The sequence below is a fragment of the Prunus mume genome, linkage group LG2 (assembly GCF_029339155.1).
Source record: "Prunus mume cultivar Tortuosa linkage group LG2, ASM2933915v1, whole genome shotgun sequence".
NCBI classification, from domain to species: domain Eukaryota; kingdom Viridiplantae; phylum Streptophyta; class Magnoliopsida; order Rosales; family Rosaceae; genus Prunus; species Prunus mume.
The window spans coordinates 36,422,881-36,445,492 of NC_142699.1; the positions used below are offsets into that span (position 1 = coordinate 36,422,881).

General features: G+C 36.4%; 3 protein-coding genes and 1 pseudogene across 4 annotated transcripts; 2 read left to right on the top strand and 2 right to left on the bottom strand.

Annotated features, from left to right (window-relative positions):
* Positions 1-259: 259 nt before the first annotated feature.
* Positions 260-3,745, top strand: LOC107880349 (CASP-like protein 1; annotated as a pseudogene).
* A 6,691-nt stretch (positions 3,746-10,436) lies between these two features.
* Positions 10,437-12,753, top strand: LOC103322927 (CASP-like protein 1D1). Its single transcript, XM_008224884.2, has 3 exons — positions 10,437-10,813; positions 11,987-12,113; positions 12,295-12,753. Exons 1-3 carry the CDS (start codon positions 10,563-10,565, stop codon positions 12,517-12,519), a joined length of 603 nt encoding a protein of 200 aa, XP_008223106.1. The 5' UTR covers positions 10,437-10,562; the 3' UTR covers positions 12,520-12,753.
* Positions 12,754-13,353: 600 nt separating this feature from the next.
* On the bottom strand, positions 13,354-14,928 carry PCB2 (NAD(P)-binding Rossmann-fold superfamily protein). Its single transcript, XM_008224883.2, is given in 2 exon segments — positions 13,354-14,331; positions 14,334-14,928. Coding segments are annotated over 2 exon segments (1,257 nt in total). The 5' UTR covers positions 14,812-14,928; the 3' UTR covers positions 13,354-13,552.
* A 3,114-nt stretch (positions 14,929-18,042) lies between these two features.
* EMB2799 (NAD(P)-binding Rossmann-fold superfamily protein) lies at positions 18,043-22,100 on the bottom strand. Of its 2 annotated transcripts, none has more exons than XM_089046750.1 (9): positions 21,877-22,100; positions 21,651-21,754; positions 21,377-21,549; positions 21,104-21,197; positions 20,336-20,447; positions 20,130-20,218; positions 19,855-19,940; positions 19,135-19,199; positions 18,043-18,623 (listed from the first exon to the last, which is right to left on the bottom strand). In XM_089046750.1, exons 1-9 carry the CDS (start codon positions 22,061-22,063, stop codon positions 18,517-18,519), a joined length of 1,017 nt encoding a protein of 338 aa, XP_088902876.1. In that variant the 5' UTR covers positions 22,064-22,100; the 3' UTR covers positions 18,043-18,516. The 2 variants fall into 2 exon arrangements, with proteins under 2 accessions (XP_088902876.1, XP_088902875.1); XM_089046749.1 differs by having other exon boundaries at positions 21,651-21,763; positions 21,877-22,099.
* Between the last annotated feature and the right edge of the window lie 512 nt (positions 22,101-22,612).

Sequence of the window (22,612 nt, forward strand, 5' to 3'; positions counted from 1 at the left end):
TAAAACAAAGCCATCTCAAAATCTAAATGCGACGATGCAGAGACTGCTTTGTCCAGCTTGTACTTGAACAAGTTCCACCTTTGTATGAACTCAGCATGTCAACTACTTTTAAGGAGCTTTCTTTCCCCACCATGTGCCGCTATGGATTCAAGAACATCCTATTATAAAAATTATAGTTTTCCTCTTTCAGTAAAGCCAAATACAAAAACTTTTATATTATAAATAACATATAAACAAATTGGAAAGTTATTAAGATACAATGAATATGAAACTGAAGAAAAACAAATTGATAGGTAAGTAATAAAAGCAAAATAAATTATAAGTAAGAAGGTGAGCTTGGTACGATGAAGCACGTCAAAAACGTTGTCCTAAAGCCTTTGTAGCCTCCCTACGTGCAGGTACTTACGGCCTACAAAACTCCAAGATACGACCCTAATACACAAGCTCAAGATCCGCTATAAGCACGTTCACAGACGGATATGTTTCCAAGTCACATAACCATTGCCCAAAAATACTAATAGAAAGTAGAAAATATACATAAAAGTAGAAAAAGAGTGAATCAGATTGTGGTGGTGACTGTGGTATGTGATATTCTAATGGTATATCAAATGTGAAGGAGGAGTAACCTTTTATAGGCATCCAAGAACATGTAACCTTCACCACATTAAACTAGAAAATTAAGGCATTCAATATAGAAATAGGGATATGATTTCCCCACTTCCATTTTCTCCACTTACACTCTTTTTTGCTTTTTAATACTTTTTAATCAATTTTGTTCATTCTCTTTCATATTATACCCTTACCCTCCATTAATTTCTTTTTACTTCACTTTCATATTAGTTCTTTTTCTTTATACTTAATTTTCAAACTTGCACTCCATTTTCAGTATTTTTTTTCCTTTAATTGAGTAAGAAATTAAGTTTCCTTTAATACTGAAAATGGAGTAAGTTAGAAAATTAAGTATAAAGAAAAAGAAATAATATAAAAGTGAAGTAAAAAAGAAATTAATATAGAGTAACGGTCAAATAGGAAAGAGAAGAAACAAAATTGATTAAAAAATATTAAAAAGCAAAAGGGAGTGTAAGTAGAGAAAAATATTGTTATGCTGTAATTGAGTGATGTCAAAAGAACATTTCTACGAGCATCATCCTTCTGCACAAATGACAATGATGAAACCTCAAAGAACGGCCCAAACAGAGTCTGTCCAACCCATGGCGGACCCAGGATTTTTTACAAGGGTGGGCTAAATTTTTTTTTGGACACCTATGTGATTCGGACTACAGTCAGGTCCTTCACCCACAACCTCAAGATGATCAAAAAAACCTATTCAACATCAACTCATAACATCTTCACTACATAAAACCACCATCAATGTGTAGACAGAGAAAAGCATGAAAAAAGAAGAAGAGAGAAATAGAGACTTAATAAAACAAAAGAGAAACAAATAGAGAAAGACAAAAGGAAAGAAAGAGAAAGAAGAAAAATGGCGGAGAGAAAGAAGAAGAACAAGAAAAGAGAGAGAAGAAAGAAAAAGAAAAGAGAAAGGAGAGAGAAAAGAAAGAAGAAATCGGGCGAAAGGATTAAAGAAGAAAAAGAAAACGGAGAGAGATAGCGAGAAATTTTAGGCTGAAATTTGATTTATCCAAATTTGGCTTACAAATTAAGCCTACTCTCAAAAATAGGATTGGACTACAAATGGAAACATTTAAATTTTTATGAATTTGATTTCTAATTGTCATTACATATTTATTGATGGTGACTTTTAGTTATAAAAAAATTGTTTATGACATTAAGTTATGGCAAATTTTTAGTGATAGTATTTTTGTATTAGATTATGTGAGACCCCAATTTAAGTTTTGCACAAAACCCTCAAAATCTCAAGAACGGCCCTGCAAGAGGCCTGTGATTTACTTTTGCTTCAGTTTGCTTCTTAGGAGCTTATTGATCGCTGCATCAGTGGTTGGTGTTGTGTTCATGTTAACTAGCAAGCAATCTGAGGACTGGTACTATGAAAAGGGAATTACTATGCAACCATTTCCTTCAAATTCACTCAATCACCCGCCTTCATGCACCTACCCTTAATTATGTACGTTCTTCTCAATTTCTTTTTTCAGATTCTATTTTTTGGCTAGGCAAAGGACGCTGCTCTGAGGCCGTGAGACCTATTACAAAATTTTATTTTGGTTTTTATTTATTTATTATTTTTAATTTAAATATAATTTTGTTTTTAATTTGGCAAGATAGGAGCTTCAGCTTGCATTAGGCCGAATGGGCATTCAAATAAACAAAAATGGTAGCCCAGATACAACGTCAGCTCAAACCAAATAGAAGGCCCAATCAAAACTTCGTTTTTTATTTCTTTAGTTCAATATTTTGTTTTGTTTGGTCAACAAATTATTCATATTAGCTCGTACCGACTATAACTTGCTAAATTAAGAGATAGTAAAATTATTTTTTAGTCCTTTTAGGAAAAAATTGAACTTAAAAATAAATTACATAATTGTCTGACTCGCTACATTTAAAGATTGTGCAATAAAATAATTGTTCATTGAAGAATACACAGAGTTCCACATCAAAAACTTAACATAGAAAGTCTCATATAATAAATAACTCCACTCCTAATAAAATCCCATCGAAAACTTGCACAATCCCTAAATGTATGATCGAATCCAGATATGCTGTAATCCAATTGAATAAACCTTTTTCCCATAATAAATTATTTCTATGCTTAAGCCTGTCAAACGTTGGGCTCGAAGAAAACAAACAAGCAACCCATTTCTCTCTGGCAAGAAATGGTTGTTGACCAAAATGAATCGAAAAGTCAACTTCATAGGCAACAAATTTTACATCCTTATCTAGGAAAATATAAAATTCAAGCAATTGAACTTTTTTTTTTTAGTAAACAAGATTTTGTTTAGTGAGAGGATTTGATATAGTGACAACGATATATTTTGTTATTAATTTATTTAATAGCTTAAATTAACTTGTTCAAGGACGCAGTCAGAAATTATTTTCTAGAGAGGCTAGGGATTTGAATACAAATGTATGGAATTGGAACATCATGTTCATTATATATACATTCAAATAAGTTTAATTTGGTTTCAAAACCCTAATTTGAATCTAATAAAACCCTGCAGATACTATGTTGCAGCATTATCTGTTGCAGGGGTTTATGCTACCATTACTACGTTTACATCATTTTTAGACATCTTAGCTCCAGCTTCCTCAGCAATCTTGGTCCCTTTTGCGCTTTTTGATGTGGTTAGCTTTCTCTCTCTGACACTCCTTCTGTATAATTTTCTAATATAAAAATAGATATGTTCGGAGACTGAATTTGAATCAAACATTTAATCAATAGTCAACTTAACCGATCCAGATTAACAGTTTGACAATGCTACATTTCCGTATACGTTGTGTGTGACAGTTGATATTAGCGATCATAGCCTCACCACGCACTGCTGGAAGTGTTGCATATATCTTGCTAAGGGGCAACGATGACTTTAGCTGGTCGGATTTCGCTATGCTTACAGTAGCTTCTGTCAACATCTTTGGAGTCTCCTTCGGGGTCTCCATATTTGCCTCCATTTTGCTCATCTTGCTTCTCTGGACCTCCATCATTACCCTTTACAAAATGATCTCCAAACAAACCTATTCTCGTAATGTTAAAGCATTGGCGACAAGGGGCCCAAGGGTTGGGGAACCCAAAATGTGGTTTCCAGAACAAGAAGCTGCCAGGGGCAAGTAGTGGGGCCCACATACTGGCTGGCCAGGAGGCTAGCCTGCGCCAACCTGCAGGTGTCTTGCCGACGCATCGCCGACGCCACGATAAAGTCGGTTGAATTTTTAAAGTGGCGTGCAATGCACTCACCAACTTTAAAAAAATTTGACACGCCACTACGATGACCGCCAACGGCTCTATTCCACGTGTCTTATGCTTTGGGCCATTCGATCACTTTTTAAACATATCCAATGGCAGCCATTTTTTCGAGAATAAAAATCGAAAAGCAACCCCAACGGCTCTATGCCACGTGGAAGCTCTTGGGCTCTCCAATCATTTTTTCCAGAATCCAACGGCAGCAATTTTTTGCCCAATAAAAAATGAAAAAAATCAGAAAAAATTTAAAAAAATACTAAAAAAATACTATTTTTTTTTTTCTATAAATACCAACCAATACTCTTCACTTTTAACACCAACTCCTCATACATTTTCTTCTCCTTCTACTATTTTTCACTTTCTACTCAATTTTTTTCTCTCTTTCAAGTTGTTTTTTTCTCTATCATATTATGGGTTCTTCTAGTGAAACCGGAGGAGGGGCTTGTGTGAGGCTTGGCTCCAAGTTAGTCATTGTCCCGTAACGGGCAATGAGATCAAATTCTGTCATATGTGGAAAAAAATTCATCAGGAATTTTGTGAAAGGGTAATTAGTTCGACCCGTATGGATCAGGCATTATCTAGTAGGTGGAAAATTCTTAATAAAGAGCTGGGAAAATGGAGAGATGCCTTGACAAAAGCGATGAACAACCATAGAAGCGGGGAAAACCTTAGCAGTGAGGTAAATTTTTTGTAATTTTTTGTTTTATTAATTTCTATGTCATATTAAATTTTATTTAAATGTTTCTTGCGATTTATATATTATGTTAATATAACTTGTATTTCCAATATTAATATGAATGTTTCTTGCAATATTTATATTTTGTTTTGCATTTCTAATAAATGGTTAAAGTTTCTTGCGTTTCCATTAATTTTTTTAATACTTGTTGCATTGCCAATATTTTTTAAAGTTTCTTGCCTTTCCTTTTTTTTTTTTTGTATAGATTATGCAAGCACAAATGTTTTTTGGTGCTACTGGGCAAGGGAAAAAAAGTTTCAACTATACCTTATGTTGGGAGGTGGTGAAGAATTGTAAGAGATTCCAAATTATTCCAACGGGTCCAACGATAGTGTTGAACGAGATGTCACTCCATGAGACACCGACATCGGATTCACTTATGGATTCCCCGATGAGTCAAGACTCACCTATCGAAAAAGAGCCGAGGCCTATTGGGAGGAAGGCGGCGAAGGCGAAGAGAGGGAGTAATTCTACCAAAAATACATCTAAATATTTGGATGAGCTTTCAAAGATGCAAGTCATGAGAATTGAAATGGATATGAAACAACAAGAGCACGATACGGAAATGGAAGTAGAATATGCAAAAGAAAGGGAGTATGTACGCCAAGGAAAGATTGAAAAAAATGATCGGAAAACCATGGCTATAGATACAACCCATATGTCCCCCGAAACAAAACAATTTTGGAAGTTAGAACGAAGGGATGTTATGAGACGAAGACTTTTTCGTGACGATGGACCTAGCAACACGGATTGGTTAAATGGTCAAAACCATTAAATTAGTTTGCTTGCCTTTCATTTCATTGTACCATTAAGTTAGTTTGTTTGCCTTTCATTTCATTGTATTTTTTGTTTTGTTTAAAAAACTAGTTGTAATTCATGTATTATTCAACAACATTCCTTTTTATTCAAAACATTCCATACATAAAAAGCAAACCATAACCAAAACATAAAAAATAAACAAACCACAACCAAAGCATAAAAAATAAACAAACCACAACTAAAGCATAAAAAAACAACAAAGCATAACTAAAAATACAACATAAACATAATACATTAAAAAAACATCTTCACTTTACTTTATTGTCCTTCATTGCCTTTCAACGCCCACAAATGCTCCATCAAGTCCATTTGACGGTGTTCATGAATATATGACGATTGCATCTCCGTGTAGCGCTCAATCATCCGATGCATGAAACTACCGTCTCTAACTAACGGATCATGCTGCACTGGTTCTCCATTTGCACCCATAGGTTTTTCATAAATTCGTGTTAAGGTCGTGTTCATGGGATCTGGTTCATACACTTCATCAGCATCGTAATCATACTCATCTTCCACAATCATGTTGTGGAGGATGATACAAGTCATCATTATACTCCTAAGCACCTCCTTATCAAATAGACGTGCCGCTCCTTGTAATTGCCCACCGGGCTTGAAAGATACCAAAGCACCTCTCCACATCTTTTCTGTACCCCTCTTGATAGGCAGCAAAAAAAATTTCCTTGTGGGATCGGGGATGTGGAATTGATTTCACAAATGTTGTCCACCTCGTAGATACTATCAGCTAGATAATACTCGCTCGTAGACGGTATTATTAATTTGATATGTGATAGTTGGGCCTTCACCTCTCAGAACATCATTGAACACCGGGGATTGACCCAGAACGTTCAAATCATTTTGAGAGCGGCAACTCTAAAGAAGGCGTGCCAAACCCATGTATCAAAACCAGCAACGCTTCGAGGATGATGCTTTTCTGCCCTTTCCGATTCCTATAATCCCCTTGCCAAGCAGATGGACAATTTTTCCATTGCCAGTGCATGCAGTCAATGCTACTAATCATTCCAGAAATCCACGAGACTCAGCTTTTTGTAGAAGCCGCTGCAAGTCCTTGGGCGAGGTCTGCAGGTAGTCCCCGGTGTACAGATTTTCCAATGCATCACAAAATCGCACTAAGCTCTCCAAAATAGTGGACTTCCCCATCCGGCAATCTCATCCACCTGATCAGCAGATGACCCATACGCCAACATTCGATCACAATTGTGAACTTTGCTCGGGAAGTAGCCCCAAATCTCCAGCACAATTTTTCTTTTGAACAAAGTAGTCATCATAATTGCAAATATCATGCATGACTTTATTGAACAAAATGGAGTTGCATTCTATATCTTGCTCGAAAATGAACATCAGAGTATAGAGATTGTGGGATAAAATAATCTTCCATAAGATTCTTACCCCGAAAATGTCTATGTCTGTCCATATTCAGGTGCCCGGCCTTCTCGTGAACCACGGCGGCTCTGGTTTTCTTCCTCCAGCAAAACAATGGCCACACCAAGTTGCTCATCTAGTTCTCTCTGCGCCTTTTTGCTTGCAGCTCTTCTACATAATCTTGCTCGCCTTTCTCACTCTTGCCTCTCCAAAACCTCTTCCATGTCGTCTGACATTGAGAATGGAGAATGAAATCTAAAATATGATAAATGAAATCTAAAATATGATAAATGAAATCTAAAATATGAGAAATGAAGATGTAGAGAAGATATGGTGTGGGATGTATGAGCTGAGCCTCTGCTTTTATAGAAAAATTTAGGTGGATAGAGATGATACGTGACGCAATTTTAGAGGGTGAAAATCTTATCTGAAATTTGAAATTCACATGAAATTTAAAATTTGAAATTTATCTAGAATTTGAATTTTGAAATGTATATGAAATTTGACATTTTGAATTTATCTGAAATTTGAATTTTAAAATTTATCTGAAATTTGAAACCGAAAATATGATCCGATATGAATAGTATTGACACGTAGGAACCCAAAAATCTTATCCGAAAATATTATCCAAATTAATTGTTTAAGTAAACAAAGTTGTGAAAAAAACAAAAAAATGAATAGTATTTGCCATGGCAAGCCTTGCACTGAAAACACAATTTTTTTGTGCTAAGGCACCACTATTCACGTGAATAGTAGCCGCCTAGGGCTCCCTTGCCATGGCAAGAGGCTAACTGGAAGTGCTCTTAATGCTGGTCTGTCACCATGAAACGACCGACCCAATTTTCACTTTGAAATCCGGGCGAATCCTATTTAAAATCGACACTGTAACCGTGGGTCATAAAAGACCAAAATACCTGCTAAACAATAACATAAACCATGAGCCCTAACTTGTGGCTGCGCTGATAATCGTAGGTCGTACGCATTTTATCGAGGATCAAACCACACGTAGTTCTTTCCTTTGTTCCTGATCTGTAATTGGTTTGTTTATCTATAACTGGTTTATTTATCTGTTAAACTCGCTCTAGGGTTGACATTTCTGGAGTAACCGGGACTCTATTTTACTATCCGTCAAATACTATACAATCCTGGAATTACCTAAATCAACATACTTGAAATTGACTGTGATCCAACGGTTCGAACGTATCGAACTCGAAAATCACACACTAGGCGAGATCCGTTCGGGGTTCAAACGTTATCCGAATTAAGATCCGCGAAATCCTACTCGCTCGTGGGAACTATGAGATTATTCTAGGACTAACTGTGGTCCCCACCCTGCTGCTCACGCACCGCCCACGCGCCGCCAGATGGTTCCTAAAGCGATAACGCTTCATCGGAAAAACTCCGAATCATGGCTCAAGACTCCTATCCTAGGTATAACACCCCATTTGGAGCCACTTTTGTTCTTTGACCTACCCCAAAAACTGGCCGGAAGTGGCCAGAATAGTGACCCAAAAATCTGCTGAAACCTAGCTCGTAAATCGAGCTATCTACGCTGGAAATTTCTGAAATCCTATCCAACCAGCAGCTAGAGCATGAAAAATAGCTAGAAATCCATACATCACTCGTCCGATTTGGTGGCCGGACGATGGAGAACGAAAGCTTGGAAGTTCTCACAAAATCGCTTCAGCATCGCCTGTTTCGCGGCTGTTTTCAGCGACTATGGCGGCGGATCGAGGCCGGGAAGGGCTGGGGTTGGAAGAGGGAAGTTTGGTGGTTCGTTTGGCACTGGTCTTGCCTGAATCGGAGGTTGGAGCTGAGAGAAAACAGCTCCCAAAGTAGGCTGGTTGTCCCCCGAAAATCAGAAAATCTGGGTTTATATAAATTGAAGATTGAAATATTTACGGTTACGCCACTAAACTTCTTTTGATCGTAACTCATTCGTTACAACACCGATTTTAGTCCACTACGGACTTGTTTCGTCGCGCTCTACGCAACGGTATAACTGAAATCCCCAAATTCCTTCCCGGTCAAAAAGTCAACTTTTAAACTAATAAAATATTCTATGAGTATAAGTGTTTTACTAGAATAAATTAATAATTAAATACTAATTAAGGACCGGGTTGTTACACACCAGCTGCACCACAGACATAAAATTAGAATCCTTTTGCTGTAAATATATGTGGGTGTGTGTTGGGAATTTGATGTCTACATGTAAATTTGTTTGGCCACTTGAGGTACGGTAATCACATATTCTAATCTAAGTGAGTTATTTGTTAAAAAAAATATATATTTGGTATTTTGGAATTCACGAAGCTTTATATCGTTTTTCTTCTTAAATTCTAAAAAATTTGTTCATGAGATTTGAACTCTGAATCTTTTCTAATAAAAAGGGACTACAGTTTCTGCAATACCAACCGTCGTGATCGATCGGCAAATTCACCAGGTATCATCTAGGTGAGTTGAACAAGGCCCCTATAGACATTTAGTGATAGCAGAGGTGACCCAAGTGATGGTTACGTAAGTCATAAAAATATATAGGCACCCCATTTGGGTCCAACTAATGGGATAAGCTCTATATGTTTATATTTCACAATGACGTGTACGTCCAGTAGATAAAAATTAATTTTATATAATCATTTCATTATCCTCTACTGTAGTGAAATCCCTTGAAAGTTCTGTTGACAACAAAGTCTGCACTGCAATGCAAAAGAAAAGACTGAACCGAAGTAGCTAAAGCTTAATTTCTTGGAGGCTACTCATTTGAATTTGAATGGTTGGTGATAAAATGCGAAAGAAAGTTGGCCACTTTCGTGACAGATATGCATTGCACACATAATATTATTTTTTTCCCAATCATTTGCGTTTGATAAAGAAAGAAAAAGACACTTGCACCCTCTTTTATTTTAAATGAGCCCATTGTATTATTGTATACTGCTTGGTTGATTAGAAAGGGGAAAAGAAACAAAAGAAGAATTTGCTTTCTTGTATATAAAGTCATCAGCTACAATCTAGGGGAGGGAAAAAAAGGAAAATACTTCCTTGTTGCCCTTATAAGTAGGAACTTCGACATTCATGTTAATGACAGTACGATATATGTGTATAGAAGTTTTTCTTTTTGTGTTTTTATGAATTACTTGTGTACATGTGTCAAACAGTGATTTGAAAGAAGAATGAGAATCTCCTATCAGGGAAGGAGGCAATCAGTATTCGGGGGGGGAAAAAAAGGAAAGAAGCAAATTAGTGATAAGGGTTCTAGAGATTGAACAGCCACACGCAAATTGTATTTTGATGTGACTTTTAACTACAAATTAAACGAGGGAATATATATTTAAAGTAATTTCAACCAAACTTTTGAATTCGCAAAACAGCTTTTATTAAATTATCAGAATTAGTGCTCTCTGTTTTATAATTGTCTAGAATTTGCACAAGGAAGCTATCAACTTTGTCTGGCTTATATTCTAATCTACTCATTTTCATTGGTGACATTTAGAAGAGAAAAAGAAAACCAGAAAGTCTATGGTGTATAAGATAATGATCAAAGGTTTCATACTCAACCAACTAAACACTTTTCAAATAAATTCACTTGCGTGCAGGAAACTCCAACTAGATTTGTATTTAGACCATTTCGTGTTCACCAAACATAATATATATAACATACTCATTGTGCACCTTTCCCTCCACCATTTACTACTACAGCTACACTTAGACTTCTGCTTCGCTTAACCAAACTTAACTGAGCCCATACCAGCTTCCATGGGATCTACAGATAAGCCGGCTGACCTGGAAACTGCCAAGGAAGTCCCGCCACCACCAAAAGGGGCAGCCTACGGGTCTACGCCTCCTCCCCCTAAACGCGATTACTTCTTTGTAGTTGATGTGGTTCTCAGGTTCCTAGTGTTTGCAGCATCACTTACAAGTGTGTTGGTCATTGTCATTAGCAAGCAAACAGTTCACCTAGGTCCTAGAATATCTGTGGCCAAGTTTAATCACTCTCCGGCCTTCATGTGAGTAATTTACATGCACCCAAAATGTTTTTTTATTATTTTGCTAGGCATATATTTAGATGCATGGTTACAGCTTGCTCAACACAAACATGCACATAATATGTTTGATTGTTCATCTTGCAGACAGAACACTCTTGGTGCCTCTAATTAGTTCTGTTTTCAAAAGCTCAACAATTATTTCTCTCCATGAGAATCCTAAATGAAATTTCTTGATGGACAAGGAATAACCAAAATTCTCTTCATGTTATTCTTCTTTCCAAATAATTTAATATATATAAAAAAACTAAAATTACACTATAAACTCTTAGACATGTTCTAGTCGGGCATGGGACTTTCTATTTTCTCTACAATTCTTAAAGTGTCTTACCCTTCATGCTTGAAATCAGCTTTTCATCTATTTACTTGTATCAATCATTTTAGGTGAGATTGCTTGTATAGGAAGTACTTCTGCTCATAAGTGCTTTTATGAGAATTAAAAGGTCAAATTTTTTTATGCTTTCTGAAAAAGCACAGTGCTTTTTCATAAAACACTTTATAAACCATAAGCACTTTAAAATTATTATAATATATGTACAGAACAAATGACCAAATAAGTAAATTCAGTTTTATTTTTCTTCTAGTGTTGGGGTTTTTTCCCCTAGCTACATAGGAACATGTATTTGTGAATAGACTAGGATGCTTTCCTACCAAAAAAGTAGGTAAATCTCCAACCATCAGCCACCTGTTACAGTTGAATCAGAAAGATTACCTGCTGAAGATTAAGCAATCTTTTAGTTTTTAATAAATCTAATCTTTGCTTTTCCTTCCTTTAACATGGAATCTATCTATCTAATCTTCTCTTTTGGGAGTAGTGGGATTCTCTTTTTATAAAAATGGAGAATTAATATGCATCAAGCTTAGAAGCCTATGCATGTCATCCACTCACCCACAAGAGGATTTTCTAATAATCTTAGTAATAGGATGGGCCTGCAATTAAAGATATTCCTCTTACCAAATTGGGGCATCTAATTTCTTAAATTAGTGGTTTCCACATGGAGAAAGTATTGTATACAATTTGTATATCTCACCATAATTAAATATTTGACCAGAAATGAGGATTGAATTGTGAAAGAGAGGTTGTATCTACAATATCTCCCACTAGAGAGATGTCTCTGATGTATCTTCTTGTTTCAGATACTTTGTGGCGGCACTATCAGTTGCAGGCCTCTACGCCATTATTACTACGCTAGCATCCCTTTCAGTCATCTGGAAGCCAATCCTCTCAACAAAGTTCTTGCTTCATTTTGTATTTTTGGATGTGGTAAGCTCTAATCTGTTTTCTTATATGTACCAACAGCATAAACAGTTCACATAGTATGCTGGCACTTACATTTCAAGCTCGTTTGTAGTGTAATCCAAGCAGCTAAAATTTGTTCCTTTCATTCTTGTTATGGTAAAACACAAGATTGACAAACTATGCATGTGCAATGCTTATGATGCAGCTAGTATTGGGTCTGGTAGCCTCGGCCACTGGCACAGCCGGAGGTGTTGCATACATCGGATACAAGGGCAATAAACATACGCAGTGGCTGAAAGTGTGCTCTACTTTTGATAAGTTCTGTCAACACGTTGTAGGCGCTCTGGCTACCTCATTGTTTGCCTCAGTTTTGCTTGTCCTTCTTGTCTGGCTCTCCACTTTCACTCTCCACCGAAAAATTCCCAAATAGAGTTTGTGCAGATGGCCTTACATATATTAGAACCCTACCCACATCCCATCAGATATTTTGTGTGTATGTTTTGTGTGTTTCATATTGAATCTTAGCGTTTGTGGATTTGTGTAATTTATAGGTTCGTTTCTTGTGTAAATGTTTTCTATTTGTACAGTATATCTATCTCGTCTCTGATGTGTCTTGTATGATATGTAAGCCCTATGGATGAATCTTAGTGTGTGGATTTCTGTACATTTGCAGGTTGTTTTGAATTTTAACTGTCGTCTACTTGTAGTTTTGTACGGTATTGATTTGTCTTGAATCATTTGTAAGTCAGGACTCATGTCTGGTCATGGGTTTTCAAAGTGCAATTGAATGAGAATTAGTAGCTGTTGCAATTGCAAATCTGTTTCCTCCTGTGTTTTGGTTCATATGTTAACCTACCTCACAAAATTACAAAGGAATTACTATGTGATTTCCATCTTCTTTAATGTGGAAAGAAAGCCAATACAAGGCAAAGCCAAAAAATATGAACTGCATTTGATATGGTATATCAGGAAGGAAACCCACATGACCAAGACCAACTAAAGTTCAGTTGCAAAATGAAAAGTACATGAATGTAGACTGCCTATGTAGAAGTATATGAGCTTTACTTGAAGTTTCAGCTCATTATTTTTCATAGCTTGCCTAGAAAGAAGATTAAGTACACCACGTCGATACGCATTTTGCACCGTAGGAACAAAATAAATGAAAAGTATATCTAGTACCCAACCTGACTAATTACAGGTTGCAACTTGCAAGACATTAAAATCTAACAAGTGATTACATTATGGGCTTAAATAAACAATTTGATTATATGAATTATGATGATGTTATTGAAGAATCAGTAAAGCATCTTACAGCAATGATCATAATTACTTGCTTGTCACTCATACAGAATACAGTTGGTGTACTGATAAGAAACTGCATACCTTAAAGCAGACTATAGTACAAAACTGGTTGAACCAATTGAGGAAGTGGATGTACAAACTTGTTACCATAGCCCAACTTCTTAGAAAATTGTCTGTTCCCCTAATTCCTGTCCAGCCATCCCCTCCCTCAGCACAGTCTCAAAGAATTCTCCCAATGTGTCTTTACCATAGCTTGGTGTTTTCTCAGCATTATATTCTCCAGTCTCAGGATCCAAAACCAACATACTCTCAGCTGCATAATACCTCCCAATCTTCCCAAATTCAGCAGTATCTTCCATTGAAGGAAAGATCTTTACGAGGAAATCAAGAACCCCGATAGCGAAGTCCATTATTTCGATGGGCACTTTCAAGAACTTGGGTTCCCTCCCCACAAGTCTAAACAGCAACTCCCCCTGCTCCAATGGTGTCAAGGCCTTCCCGGGTCCGCCAATAGGCAAAACCTGGTTAATTTTGTTTTCACTCAACACACAATCCGAAATAAACGAAGCCAAATCCGCCTCGCTAATTGGCTTGCAAGCACATAACTTTCCATCCCCAAACATCACATAAGGCTTTCCATCTTTCACCAACTCAACCTGGCCACCCAAGCTCTTAAAGAATGCAGTTGGCCTCACAATACTATAAGTGAACCCATTGTCCTCTTCAGCTTCTCTGATCAAATCAGACTCGAATTTCAGCTTTGCACGCTGGAACTCAAGAAGGGGCTTCTGCACACAAATTGCAGAAAGCAATACAAAATGTGAAGCCCCACGTCTCCTACCGGCAACAAGACTATTCTTTGTTGCCTCATAGTCTATCTTCCAAGAGTCCTTTACACCACCAGAACGGCTAGCAAGGCATGAAACAACAACATCAATTGAACCCCCAAGTTTTCCAAAGATTTCTCCAAAGTATCCAAATGGGTAACATCTGAAAAGCACACATTGGCTCCTTTCAACTGATTCAAAGTCTCATCCTTGCTAACCTTACCTCTAATTCCACTCTTCTCCCTAGCAACGGCTATAACATTGAACTCTCTATTAACTAACTCCTTAACCACAAATTTTCCAATATACCCAGTTGCACCCACCACCAAAATGTTGATATCTTTTGGGTTTTTGCCTCTGAATGAAGGTGGAGAGGCGGTTTCAGCAGTTGGCGTCGCTGAAGCTGAAATGGGTTTTGTTCTTTCTTTGCTAAACTTGAAAATTTCAGATAAGTTTAAAGGAGAAGATGGGGAACCATAAGGAACAGAGCTTACCTTAGCTTGGTTGGTGAACTGAGAAGAGAAACGTGTTAAGAAGCTTTGGTTCTTTGCTGAATGAAGACTGAATACAATGGAGGAGAAGCACAGTGACATTTTTTTTTCCCCTTCTTTTGTTCAATTTCAGGAAAGTTGATCAGCGAGGAGGAGCTTGTGGTTTCGGTTCAGTGGAATTCATGGTCGTTTTGGAGCTGATACTCTATCTGAGAGTAGGATTCAAATGATAGGTGGATATAAATGATGACGTGTAACTCTACAGTTTCTATTTCTAAAAAAAAAAAAATATTGAAATTATTTCCCAAAACTTAAAACTCAGAAACATAAAATATATGTTAGTTGGATTTGTCCAGACTTTTGGTGTATCCATATGTATGAGTTTTCCCTCTCTCCTTCCTAATTTTGACACAAATATAAAAAATAAAAAATAAACATAAAATAAAATAAATAATACTCTAATCTCATGAACAATAGTTGTTAAATAAAATAAAAATTCGAAATTAAGTTAGCATAAATCCAAATAAAAAAGCCGAAATATTTTGATCTACAAAACTATAAAAGGGGAGACAGCATAGATGTAAGAGTGTCATTTTAAGCTCATTCTATTCATCTTTTTGTGTTTGGACCATAAGATTACCATTTTTCAGCTGATAAGACATGCTAATCAATGTTTTTTTTTGGGTCGAACATGCTAATCAATGTTGGTAGAATTAATTAAGTTGAAGTTGTAGAAGTTTTGACCATTACTCCAAGCCTCTTCTTATGCAGAAGTGCAAGCCAACCAAGTTATGCAGCTGATTGAGGCTCTTTCTCTGGTATGGAAGGTATAGATCTACATCCTTATGACCAATTCCTAGGGTGTGCATACTAAAAGAGCAATATTTTCCAAATTTCTCTTTCAAAAATCAGTTGGGTCATCACCAAGGAAAAAGTAAAATTGGGTACGATGTATACCAACTCAATCCATATGGAATTCTGAGCATTCACACACACATATCTTTTTCTTGGATTCACACATAGGCAAAAAGTTTTGGAAGCAGAGTTTTGGAAGTCAACTAGAACTTTCAAGACAAACACTTTTGAGGACAAAGTCTTGTTGCTAGTCAACCAAGGAAGTTTCTGTGGCCAAAGAAAATCCAAGGAAGTTTCATACTTGGGACAATTTCTTCTTGGCCAAACTTCTTACAACCACACACAAAAAAAAAAAAAAAAAAAAAAGGATTTTAAATAATAAAATAATAAATCTCAATCATTTCTCTGGGGGGAAAAAAAAAAGGCAGAGCCACCAAAAGAAAAATCCCTTAGCTAAATATTGTGATTTGTGAGCTGGATCATAAGGAAATGAACTTGGAAGAATGCACATGAAAGCAGAAACGAGTAGCATAAAAATAGAGAGAGCAAAACAATATCTAATTTATTATGAGTTTATAAATTGCCTCCAAGTCTTATTACAACTGGAAAAGATCATGTTTCCAAGACCTTGTCACAAGCACATATTACATACGATTTACACCAGATCGAACCAATATAACTATGAAACCAACCATGATTATTTGCAGCACCTCTATGCAGTAAAAAGGAGAAAAATTACTGAGAGGTCAAGACTCAATAGCAGCGATACACGGCAACAACCCGGCCACGCCGCGGTGGTGAAGAGAAAACTGTCATAATGAGAAGAGCTACGACAATCACCACCAGAACTGCTGCGAGATTAATACCATCATCATCTTCAGAACAGCAATACTTCCCCATATGCAGTATAGATATGTATGTCACCTCTACAAAGCACAAGCTTGAAGCTCTAAACTATGAGGCAAAAGTTGCAAAAACTTGAAGCTCTATACTTCCAAGGCAAAGTTGCAAAAGCTAGAAAGCTTTTTGCAAATGGAGTATTAGAGGGAGTGAATTTGAGGGGTTGGAAATTCTTGGTTCCCCAACTTCTAGTTATAGACTAAATTAAGTCAAGTTGACTTGAATTCTTTATTATTTGGACAAACTACATAAAACCCCCTAAACTATAGGGTCATTTTCAATTTCATACTCAATTTTAGAGATTTACGAGTATATACTCAAACTCCAGGAAACCTTACATTTTACCCCCTTCGTTAGCCAAACCGTTAGTTAATCTGTTGAATGCTAATGTGGTATTTGTGGGACCTATTTTTTAATTGATGTGGACTCCACATAAGAAATCAAATGAATAAAATAAATGAAAAAAAAAACTAACAAACAAACAAACTCATCTTCACCGATATCATATTAACTAACGGTTTGTCTAATGAAGGGGGTAAATTGTAGGGTTTCCGAGAGTTTGAGTTTGTACTTGTAAATGTCTCTAAAATTGGGTATGAACTTGAAAATTACACTATAATTTGGGGGGATTTATGTAGTTTTTCCTTATTATTTTGAACTCTATTTTGGACCTGCCTCGAAATAACACTTTGTTTAATTATTGCATCATCTCCTACCCTATGTTTCTAGATTAGCATGACAAGTGCAGGAAAATTCCTCTCTTACCCACCTAATAAGTCAAGATCTGAACATTATTAAACAAATTATGCTCTATCATGTTAGTTTCTATTCCAATTAGATACAATATATTTTTCCAAATAATGATGGCATTTTGCCAAATTCTAAACGCTAATTAATGTGAAAGAGTTTTATTTTTTTTTTAAGGACCTTTTTTATTAAGATAGGAGATAATATACAAAATTCACACATGCTACACGAATTCTAAGACTCGAACCCAAAATATTGCCTAGAGAGCAATTGCTCCGTTTGCTAATGTGAAAGACTTTTGGTTGTTATAAGTAAATGGAGTTAAAAGTTGGATAAAGTATGAACAAATAAAGTACCATATCTGTTCACATCCAAAATTTTGCACAAGGTCGAATATTTTCTGTCACGTTTATATTTTTCAATTTTTAATTAAAGAAAATGGGAAACAGGAAAGAGTCAAGTGAGAACAAACAAGGAAGAAAGGACAAGGAACAGATGGAATTAAAAACTCAGAAGTAAAGGTCATTGTGAATTGTTTTTCACTATTTATTCATTTTGTGTATTTTCCCCTTCATCTGTCTCTCTTCTCTCTGTATGTTAAAACAAAATTCTTTTGAGAAAAAAAACAGGCAAATGGTGAAATTGGTGAGTTGAAAGATAAAGGTTTAATTATCACAGGGGACAAGCTTTTAAACCAAATAGCAAAACATGAAAAAGAGTGTCAACCGTAAAGAAGGGATCGTGTCTGAATCAAAGAAGAGAAGCAGAAAACTTGCTTGTCCAGCAAAGTACTTGTAACATTAATTGCAATACTTAAACAAATATTTAAGGTTTATTAACATAATCAACTTGCATTATCAATCTTTTACTAAATAAAAATCTGAGTCAAATCGCAATCGACCGTAAATCAATCAAGAAGAAATATAGTTTGTGGGTAGCAACATAAGCATGTAGAATATATCTTATGTAGAGGAAAGACTTACTCTCAAAAGTGTTCATACATTTGAGAGATTTATATGGTCAGGTCCTACATTGAATTTGGGACCAATTATATATATCAGCTGCCTGTACACAGATACATGAAGTTTAATGTTCGACATCGCCGCTGAGCTTCAATGGCCAGATAATTCTGACTGAGGAAGTTAAGAATTGTCAGTTCTCTAAAGATGCGAGCCCACTGCAGCAAGTATTTCCAAATGTAAGACCTTGAGCAGCTCCATGGCAAACATTACTTGGGTCAACTTAAACCAATACTTCCCACCACTAAATCCAATCCCAACAATGCAGATAGATGCTAGTAGTAATTCAAATACTCTCAAGGAATTGAGAGAAACTGGGGTATTTTGGTTCCCACCCTATTTCTTCACGAGTTTTTGAGTTGTTTAATCTCTTGCCCAAAGGATCAGTAGTTCCTGCATAAACAGCATCAAATAGTCTGAGGTGAGTTTCGAAACTGGAATAATTTGCTAAATTTTCAACTTTTGTCGAGTCTTGACAAGAAGTACACTAAGGCATCATGCTAATGATAAAGTTAAATTTCACCATATATAGTGTTTGGATTGAGGAAAACTGGAGAGAAGTTAAGAGCGATGGAGATAATTTTTTCAATTTTCCACGTTTCAATGATTTCAACATAGAGAGAAACATTAGATACTGTGAGAATGAACTTTGGAGCCTCATTTTCTCTTATAACTAATTTTTATTCTCTCCATTTTAACGTTCCCAATTAAACTATGTTTACATTTCTTTCTTAGACATCCAAACAAGAATAAGGGAAATTCAAAATGTTCTCTGCTCTCTTCTTTTTCAGTTCATCTCTAATCTCTTCTCTACTCTCCTTTCCTAACTCAAATTGCTTAACACACTGAAAAGAAAATCGATCCCCCCTTTAACATAAATATGAAATACTAGCAAGAAGCTTACCTGTAAAACCCTCAAACACTCCTGAAAATTTCCCACTTTTAGTAACCAAGTCCATTACTTCTTGCCTGTAAAGATATTAGCAGGGCCAAAGACGCTCATGTCACTAGTTACTTGTATAATTAAGGATCAAAAAGTAAACAACAAAATGATAATAAGAATATGGGTATCACTTTCCATCTAGCAGTGTGTGTGTGCGCAAGTGCACGTTGCATGCACATGTATGACAGGATGAACTGACATCAGGTTAACTTGCCAGTTTTAGGCTGATCCAACCATTAGCTTTAGCATTTAATCAAACACATAATGTAAAACAACTTCAAATAGATTCAATATAAGACAAACACGCAACGCAAAAAGGGTTCAATTTATACACAAAAATACTAATTTTAATACAATATTGATGGAATGGTTAAGAGGCATTTGATTCACTTGAAATTTGATATTAAGCATGAGTAGCATTAAATCCAACTGTCAAATCAACAAAGCAGGATAAAACTTTTTGAAAAACACGACAGTACGATGAGTGGAAGATGGGCTGAGGCCGGGTTTCCCCAACCCTTATAAAAACTTTGGGAGCATCGTTTGAAATTAAACCAACATGAATCAATCGTATCGCTATACACACACACAAAACATGCAACTGCTGCCCTGTTGACCATATAATAAAGTCAACACAACTCAACAATGTTGAAGGCCGTCATGCATCTTTAAGATTAGGACCTGGACAACGGATGATTGTCACAACCCAAGAGGATCCTGTTACGCAATCTCTTCTTCAAGATTGCAACAGAGAGGGAAGCCGCATCCTGACAATGCAATGAAACAAGAAATATGTTGCTGAGAATGATAATACAGAAACAAATATTTAAAAGCATTATACTCAAACCGAAAAGAAAAAGCAGATTCTAAATATAATGAAAGAAAGGAATGGATATTAGTAGAACTATATTGAATAATTTATCATAGACACGAGTACAGTAGGATGATTCAGTCACCTCATAATGTATAAGATTCAGGACGTGATCTGGACGAGTTTCTACGATCCCCTTGTGTAACCAATAAACATGTGCACCTCTATCTGATTTGTAGGCATAGTTAAGGTCACTTTCAAATATGAAAAATACTAAGATGCTCCCAAACCTGTGAAAGCTTTCCTCTACTGCACAAATAGTCTTTCAGAGTTTGACTTTCATAAAGGATATGTAAAGCCCCGCCAATCTAAGAACAACACCCCCAAACTCCAGCACTACTTTTTCTGCTTTAAGAAGGACATCAGTCCTGGGGCTCCTCCCTATTGGCACTGCTGGAGTGTCCTGCAAGTAAAATATGAACACTATGACAAACAAAACTGATGCAGGACGCGTAGGACCTAAATTTATTAGTTTCCTAGATTCTCTAGTTTTCCAAATTCTAGTAGGATTTCTACTTTTCCAGATTTCTAGTTTTAAGTTTCCTATTTTATTTGGGTTAGGATTTCTGTTTAAGCAAGGGATTTTTATCCCATTATGTCTAGGTTTTAGTTTGCTATAAATAACCCCATGTAGTTCTTTAAGATTCAGATTTACTATGTGATTTCTGTCCTTCCTTCTCGGTTCTCTGATTTCGGTCCTTTCTTTCGTCCTTCGATCTATATTTTCGTCTCCTCGATCTCTTATATTCTTCTATGTTCTATTGTTTGAGTGCTTAATCTAATACCTACGGGCTGTACTACTGGAGTGTCCTGCAAAGAAGAATATGAACACTATGACAAACAAAACACTCTAAGTCCAACACATTTACAAAAGCCAACAAGTTAAGGAAAGAGGCAGAGGATTATTCAGAACATCATCAATAAAGCAACTTGGCAGCAACAGCATTAATTCAAAAGACAAAACCCACATAATACATGGACAAGAAAACCTGTCTGAGTCAATATAAGAATATATACAAAGTAAAAGAGTTGGTACCACTAGCAGAAATAAGTGTCTACCTCATCACATGGACCATTGTCGTTACAATCATATGGTGCAGAGCTTGAAGTAAATAAAAAAGAACCTTCACCATTCCAGTTCAATGCAGCCAGTCTGCTTATTCAAAAAAGCCCAAACCATGAATCTTCTACAGTTAAATTAAATAAGTCATTGGCAAAATTACAAATTGATTCTACCACAACATAGATAGTACTTACTAAAAATCAACAAACATGAAACACTCACTATCCAATTATCACTTTCAAGCATGTATTCAATTTCCATGCACTCACCTAACATCACCAGGATAATCCGAGGTTCTTGATGGTGGAGCACAAAAGATTACATAAGGAAACTTGTGGGTGGTTTTGGTCCCCTTCAAACACGGATTAATTCCCACCTTACTCAACTCCTCATGGTGATCAACTGTCATTGTTTGCCCATGTATTTCACACCCAGGATGCTCCTACAAACATTAATTATTTTAACCACTAATTACTAAACTAAACACAATCTTAACACTGTATCCCTGAAATAATCACATAGAGACCAAGATACGAAAAATACCTCCCGCCATTTTTGTGCCACTAAGCGGCCGAGAACTCCTGGCCCCACAATCAGCAGGTCATTGGCTCCCACCCTTCCAGAAGAGGCTGCCTCCTTTTCTTCATCTGGTGCACCTTCACCCACCAACCCATCAACAAATTTCCAAAAATTAAACAAACACAAATAAAAAAATACAAGCTTTAAAAGAATTTGAGAGAGAAATAGGAAAAATAGAGTGAGATTAGACCAATGGTGGATGATGCTGATGATGCAGAGACTTGGAAGGGGGTTGTTGCCATGGGTGTATTGAAGTTGGTTCTCAAATGGGCAAACTTGAGAGAGGGGCAATGAAGATTTGGGAAATGCCCAACGAGTCCTTGAGGTCTTATTGATGGCGTGGGGAGACCACTGAAACAACAAGCAATGGCTACCATTGTCCTCGATCTTGGAGACTGTCGCAGAGGATTTGATAAGGCAGATGAGTTGCCGTGCTGGTTATGGAGCGTTTCTCACATGCCAATCAGGATTTTACACGTGGTGAAGCAGGGGATGATCATGGCCGTTGTTTGGAGAGATTTTGCATCCAACGGTCAAAGAGGAAACGTTAATACCGTCGTATTTTCGGTGGGTGGGATGGGTTAACTAGTTGCCCGGATCCGGATTAAAAAAGAAGCTGCTTCATCCAATTCAAAACGACGTCGTTCCGAAAGGTTGAACTAAACGTGGTTTCATTGGCAACGTAGCACTTGTTCATCGTTAGTGACGACGGGTGTAACAAAGCACAATAAACTTGCTTAGCTTCTAATAAAATCAAGGGTAATTTTCACTTTATTATGGTAAAGTTTATAACTTTTAAAGTTTGATATATCAAATTTTTTTATCTCAATCACATACACAAAGTTGATTTTCTTACCACTTTCATATACAAATGTGCCACGTAGACTCACTCATGTGATGTCATGTGTCCATATACATTATTAAAT